Raw genomic sequence first — 7,600 nt, forward strand, 5'->3', positions numbered from 1 at the left:
AATTACTTTGCCCACGGGTGACAGGGAGGATTGTGGGTATGCAGGCTTCAGAGACATTGGTCTCACAGAGACATATTTGGCTGCTGCCAGTTGTCAATCAACTGGATGTAAATTCTTAATTATGCATTCTGTAGAAATTACAAAGAAAAAACTGCACATTTCAGCATGTTGTCAATATATAAATCAAGCTTACATGAAATCTGCCACTGTAAAAATATACAGTAGCTGATGTAGCCTACCTTCCATTTCTAGATCTTGTTTTGGGATGGTAATGTTAGTCAGTTGGTCGGTCATTCAGCCCAGCACTAGACTGAAAAATCTCAACAACTACGATGGAGTGCCATGAAAATGTCCTAATTACTGTGGTGATCCCCATCCAGTGACCCCAGCCAGTCAAAATGTTCACTTATCCAGCCAGATAGCTTAACATCTACTTGATGAAATGGCACAAACTTAGATACGTTTATGTCTCCCACACGATGAATTGTAAATCTTCAGCCATCCCCTGAGCCTAGGACCATCAGATCAACATTTCAGTTTGTCCAACTCTTCGATTTATGAAAAACTGATTACAACCCCATCTTGATGTACTTGATGTCAAACATGGTAAACATGCATGAAACAGCTTCATGAAACTTCTGTAGATATTCCCAGAAATACAGAAATATATTAAACAAAACCCGGAAGTTGACATGCAGTGTTGAAAGTAAAAATTATGAAAACGTTAACTACAACACGTGATCAAAACATTATTCCAGGAATGCACTGAAACGTCACACACAGTTGCTCTCCAACAGTGAAAGTGCAGCTTCCAGGATTTAAGAGGAAAACTGGAAGATCATTACTTCAAGCCTCAATCCCAGAAACCCTGAGCAGAGGAAGTAAAGCGGTGTTTCCCTCCTCTCAGCCCTTTGATGTTTTCCAACAAGGCATTGTTCTGCCAGTTACTCTGCTCGAGCTAATCAGTTATCAACAAGGATGAGGGGCGCTGTAAGGTTTGAATCAGTGTGCAGAGCTCAGCTTTTATCTATAGCCTATCTAGTCCAGCAGATCATGACTGTAAATAATGTCTTCATTATCAGTTTGCCTAAAGATTGATGAGAATCAGCTTGGAGAAGATGTACAAGTAACTCATCTGCTTAGACTGACAACATGCCAGCAGTCAGTTTTGCCAAAAAAGAGAGATAAATCCACAGAAAAATTAACCTGTAAGCTCCTCAACATCTATGTTTTTTTGGAAATTTCTCTCGCTGACACCAAATGTATTCTCATTTTGTGAAGTAGAACATTTTGTGAAGAAGAACATTTTGTTCATTTTCAGACAGAGACGGCAGCACTGGCTGAGCGATATTAATAATTACACCTGTAATGGTAACAGTGCCATAGCCTCATTTTGGTCCTGACACAAGGTTTTCATGTTCTGTCTGCTGAGGCAATCTGTTGCCGCAAAATGTCCCATTAATGAATCTATTCTGATTTTATCTACAACAATGCAACCACTCAGCTGCTGCCTCCTTGGCCTGTCCCACCAAGTCTGCCATTGTGTGAAGAAGAAGAGGAAGGAAAAAACAACACAAAAATGTTTGCATGGATAGGGACAAATGAATAAATGGAAATTAAATCATACATAATCAGTGAATTGATCCTGTTTTTATTAAGGCCAAGCAAAGTTCTCATCTTTGTTATTGTGATTCATGATCTGACTTGTTCATTTGGTGGTGTGTGATCTGATTGAATGTGCTATTAACTAGCTGGTAAATCCTGAGGCCAAGGGACATCAGGAGGACTGTGAAGTGTACAAAAAAACAAACATAATAAAATGTGTATGAATCATCTTGTGTTGTCACATCACCAGTCAGCCGCTCTGAGTTTTATTTCTAAGTGTATAAATAAAGTATTTGGCTCCTAATATATACCTATTCTTTTGCATTTTCATCCAAATACAAACTCTGACTCACTTTTAAATACTCAAAATAGTTTTAAAATATCATGAAAGTAAACAACTTGATAGGTAAAAGGTAAAAATAACTATTAAAGGGTGGGGAAGACATGAGGATGGCTGGCTTCAGCTCAGCCAACAACAAAATGATGTCTGCTCTCTGTTTTTTTAAGATTCTCAATTCTCAATTTTGTATAATTATTCACACAATAAACAGACATGCACTGACTATCAATGAAGTCTGCAACCTCTATCTGTCTTTGAATGCCTGCTCAGTGTGCTACTATTAAAAAGTTGCGTTGCAAATGCAGCTTTTTGTTCCTGTGGAAATTGTTGTTTGTCATGAATTAGTAAGATAAGACAGTTATTCTGTAACAATTCCAAGCTGTTCTTAATTTATTTGCTGTGTGCTTTGTGTTGTTTCTTTGTCCAAGCACATCGTCTACTAAGAGGAGCTTTAGGAATTCAAACCAGATCCTTTTCTTATAAGCCCCCTCCACCTCCTCCACCACTGTCCTCTCCCTTGTTCCTATGCAGAGCACTTGACAGCTTCATGGGTTGGGCAGATGAAGCTATATGGAAACACGTGACTGGGCTTGTAGGAGCGAGGCTTCATAAGTGTGAATACACAGAGAAAAAGAGCGGAGAGACGCTGGAGCAGCAGCAGCAGCAACCTGCATTCACAAAGCAGGAGCGCACTCCAAGAGCGACAAGACACATCTAGGCTTTAGACATTAGATAAACTTATGTCACATATTTTGACAAAGACATTTGTGACTGTCACGATAATGGTAGTTTTATTCTAACACATGCACGCTGCTTGCTTCTCCTTGTATGTAAAATCTGTGTTGGTTGGATGATGCGCTTCTGACTTGGATTAACGCGCGGTGATAAAGGGACATTGTGCGCACTTGGAAAAACATTATGTAAGGTAAAAAAAGAACTTTTCTTCTGTGAAATGTTTAATTACGGCTTTCAACATTGTTTTCCCGCTTATACTAGTAGTTTAAATGTTTTGTGTCCCAGCATGGAAGTATCAGCCCTTTGTTCTTTTTTTTATTGTGTAGATTCCTGAATACATTTGTGCTTCTTGAACCAGATTAACGACAAATCTACACTTCTGCATCGGTTATTAGACTTTCTAAAGAGCCTAATATTAAAATGACATTGCAAATTCTGCATACATCTAAATTGTGCAATAGCATATAGCCTATGCCGCTGTTAAATACCTCTTGTTAGTACAGCAAATTAGACTAGTATGAAATTTTAGCGTACAGTATCTGTTATATGGTTTTAGAGGTAATTAGAGTGTAACTGTTTTGCAATAGTGTTCCAGTCTGTACAGGTGTAGAGGAATTGCATTCTTTGTCTGCTTCTGCACCTCATAGAAAAAAAGAGGCATTTTTTTATTTTCAGCCTAATGTGTCTTGTATTTTAAGTTGGTTTTCTGTTTTGAAAAGTAAGCACACACAGATTAATCATTTTATGCATGTTGATAGGTGTCGGTTGCATGGTATAGTATTCATGCACCAGCTCTCAAAGATCAGATGTGGTTTATGCCCTAATCCAGCAACTCTTTAAAATGTATAAACACACATACAGTTGCACAAAACTATCAAAGATTCCAAATATTTCAAAATATTTGCAACAAGAAATATTTGCATAATGTGAAGGTTATCTCCTCTTAAAGACATTTTTAAATCAAAGGTGTGGAATCAAACATTGCACTGAGGCAGATACTGCGATCAAAATATGGATTGGATTATTTTTTAGGTTTTTAAAACATGTCTGAAATTTTTGTCATCAATTTGTAGGTTGTCCAGGCGTCATACACTGCAGTATTACCCTCAGACACAGCCATGAAATCTGTGCTGGAGGATGTGGCGGACACCACCTTCCGGACTATTACATCTGGTTTACAGTATCTGGGCTCCAATGATGCCAACTACGACGACCCCCTCAATGATGTAGACTTCAAGGGCAGTTTCTCTCTGCAGAAGCCCTTATCCGCTTTCCGCAGCAACTCCTTCCCAAACAAGGTACCTGCAGACGAGGAGCTCATCCTCAAGGGCATCCCCTTCTACCCTACTAATGCCACAGACTTGTTTGGCAACAGGAGCACGTTCAGAGATGAGACTAACAACATACAATGTGGGGAGAACTTTATGGACATGGAGTGTTTCATGATCCTGACCCCCAGCCAGCAGCTGGCGGTGGCTGTGATGTCTCTGACTCTGGGTACCTTCACGGTGCTGGAGAACCTGGTGGTGCTCTGCGTCATCTTTCAGTCCCGCACCCTCCGCTGCAGGCCGTCCTACCACTTCATTGGCAGTCTGGCTGTGGCTGACCTTCTGGGAAGTGTCATATTTGTCTACAGCTTTCTGGACTTCCATGTTTTCCATAGGAAGGACGGCCCAAATGTTTTTCTCTTCAAGCTGGGTGGAGTCACGGCGTCATATACGGCATCTGTGGGGAGCCTTTTCCTCACTGCCATTGACCGCTACATCTCCATACACCGGCCTCTCGCCTACAGGCGTATCGTGACACGGACCAAGGCTGTCATTGCTTTTATTGTGATGTGGACCATCTCCATCGTCATCGCAGCGCTTCCCCTGCTGGGATGGAACTGTAAACGTCTCAATTCTGTTTGCTCAGACATATTCCCTCTGATTGATGAGAACTACCTGTTGTTCTGGATCGGTGTAACCAGTGTGCTGGTTCTTTTCATTATCTACGCCTACATATATATTCTCTGGAAGGCACACCACCATGCTGTACGAATGCTGAGCCGCACCTCGCAGAAGAGCCTTGTTGTTTACTCAGCAGATGGGACTAAAGTGCAGACCACACGCCCCGAGCAGGCACGCATGGACATCCGTCTGGCAAAGACCCTAGTTCTTATCCTGGTGGTGCTGGTCATCTGCTGGGGCCCATTGCTCGCCATCATGGTTTATGACCTCTTCTGGAAGATGGACGATGACATCAAGACAGTATTTGCATTCTGCAGCATGCTCTGTCTGCTCAACTCCACTGTCAACCCAATCATTTACGCTTTGAGGAGCAAGGACCTGCGGCACGCCTTCCTCAGCTCCTGCCGTGCCTGCAGGGGCAATGCCCAGCAGTTGGACAATAGCCTCGAGTCAGACTGCCAGAACAGAAATGCCAACATTTCTGCCAACAGGGCTGCAGAGAGCTGCGTGAAGACCACTGTGAAAATAGCCAAAGTAACGATGTCTGTGTCCACTGAAACTTCTGCAGAGGCTGTCTAATTGGCCGTCACAGGGGAAACTGTGTAAATGTCATCTTCTCTCAAACAATGCCATTCAACACAATAAAGCAGAAGTTAGGTATTCCAGAGAAAAAAAATCCTCTACTCAAAGTATTGACTTACATTCTCACATAGACGCTTTTAGTGGGTGCATTATTTTGTGTCATTGTGTGAGCACATAGTGTGCCAAAGTGCCAAATGGTATTGCAAGTTCATAGAAAGGACTCAAGATTTGAAAGGATTATCAAAGACTATCATAAGTCTGCTGTTTACCATAGACTTCATGATATCCAGTTAGTGGAGGCATATTATATTTTTGTACTGTGAATTCAGGTTTTGAAACCAATATATCTTCATTTATGGGATAAGGGGCTACTGACATTGTTAATTGGAGATGTTTTTCTGTGTAATTTAAACTTAACTAACATGTGTCTTGCACCATTAATATAACACATTTCCGCACCATGACTTTCTACAGGCTTCATGTAGATGCAACTGACACGCATAAAGACATTTCTCTGAGGAAATTATATATAAAAAAATCCTAATAATCCATTTAACATGTCGCTTTTGTACTTCATCTGACAACACTCGGTGAGTGGCAAATGTGTGAAGAGATTTAGTGAAATGAGGGGTGATTCATGCTCAAGATTAAAAAAAACAACTACTGCATATTTATCACCATCACAATTAAACTCAAATGAGATGGAAGTAAATGAATTCACAGCTTTTGAGTATTTCATATCTGAAATGGCATTTTCTGTGGCGGTTGTACCTGTTGTCCATTTCTTTACTCGCTAGCTGTTAGACCTGTAGAGTAACGTGTCTTTGTTCAAGTGTATACCTAACAACTGTACAGTGTTTTCTTGCTAAGTAAAGTGTTCAAATGGACCCATTCAGCTGTATAGCTAACACAACACAACAACAATAACAGCAAGCTTCGGGCAAAAGCTTGAACTCTCAAAACTGAATTTGGACACAGTGTGCTGGTCACTACTGTAACAAACTGAAGTGGTTTCCGACTATTGCTGCTTTCAACAAATGTATGATTTTACTGGATTCAGCCTTGTATGTGTGTGATACCTTGTGACTTGGTGATATGTTTCCAACCCCAAGTCTTTTGATCATTGCAGTGAGTTGTTTTAGTGCTACTGTTGCAGCGGGGCATCATTTTGGAAAATAAAAGCAACCCATGCACAGGCCTAGTGAAGTATTTGGCGTAACTCTAAATAAAAATATGTCTGCTGTTAATTTTACTTATCTAAACAAAGAAACAGGAGTCTTTTCATTAGCTGGTAACTTGAATGGAAGTCTGTGTGTATGCATTGTGTGGAGAATCGACAACAGACCATACAAAAGAATCTAAGAACATGTGATGTAGTACTTTTAATCTAGAAATCTCACAGCACAATTGTTCTGTAGACGTTTATCTTGGTGTAAAGTTATCCAGACAGCTGTTAATCAGTATGCTTTGCTGCCTCTTGTATTATTGAGTATTGAAGATCAAAATGTCAACTGTCAAGTGGCTTCTGTACAGTGGTGGCATAATGAGAAATCTATGACTTAGAAACCACATTTCAGTCAAGTGCTTTTAGTATTGCTGTTTTCAAACTTTTAAATAAAGTCGCAGCTGGTTGTCATTTTGCCTGCAGTTATTTGATTGATTCTTTGATAGTGGGAAACAGGAGGTCACAGCTCATTTTGCGTAATTCATCCAACAATCCCTGAATCAAGAGGAACAGGCGCTGAGAGATGAACCCAAGCCCAGAGCTGATGGCAACTCAAAGCCATCAATGATGTTTTAGTGCCCCCTTGTGGAACAGCACATTGTCAATAGTGGCAGCCTCTCTGAGGAAAGAGGGCATTACATTTATTTTAGGCTTTGTTAGTATTACTGTGGTTCCTTCTTGTAACCCTTAAAGTGACAGTTTGCAAGAAAATGGCTGCCACAGCATCCCAGAAAGCAACACCTGCTCTGCTCTTATCAACTCTTGGCTCAGGGGGTATGGGAAATTGCAACATCTGTTCTCACAGATTGTGAACAGGATTTTGTTCATTAAGCCTACCAAGTACTCCAAACTAAGAAAAGTCATGAGGCAAGTTTACTCGACCATGTGTGAATGGCTGCATTAAAGGGGTTGAATACAACAGCTAAATAAATGAATAAACACAGTTTGGGACTAGAGCCAATACTGTTACTCGATTTATCAATTAGTTGATTAATCAGCGGCTACTTTTATAATGGTTTAATTCATTATTCAAGCAAAAAATACTAGTTTTCTTTGTCTTATGTGATGGGAAACTGAAAATCTTTGGGGTTTTGGATTGTTTGGTTAAACTTAAGCAATTTGAAGACGTCACTTTAGGCTCTAGGAAATTGTGATCTTCTGATA

The 7,600-nt window shown here is 40.4% G+C and overlaps 1 protein-coding gene across 2 annotated transcripts; it reads left to right on the top strand.

Annotated features, from left to right (window-relative positions):
- The first annotated feature begins 2,115 nt into the window (after positions 1-2,115).
- cnr1 (cannabinoid receptor 1) lies at positions 2,116-6,847 on the top strand. Of its 2 annotated transcripts, none has more exons than XM_046061434.1 (2): positions 2,116-2,870; positions 3,754-6,847. In XM_046061434.1, exon 2 carries the CDS (start codon positions 3,799-3,801, stop codon positions 5,206-5,208), a length of 1,410 nt encoding a protein of 469 aa, XP_045917390.1. In that variant the 5' UTR covers positions 2,116-2,870; positions 3,754-3,798; the 3' UTR covers positions 5,209-6,847. The 2 variants fall into 2 exon arrangements, with proteins under 2 accessions (XP_045917390.1, XP_045917391.1); XM_046061435.1 differs by having other exon boundaries at positions 2,116-2,865.
- Positions 6,848-7,600: the final 753 nt, after the last annotated feature.

This window comes from Micropterus dolomieu, linkage group LG10 (genome assembly GCF_021292245.1).
Source record: "Micropterus dolomieu isolate WLL.071019.BEF.003 ecotype Adirondacks linkage group LG10, ASM2129224v1, whole genome shotgun sequence".
Classification (NCBI taxonomy): Eukaryota; Metazoa; Chordata; class Actinopteri; order Centrarchiformes; family Centrarchidae; genus Micropterus; species Micropterus dolomieu.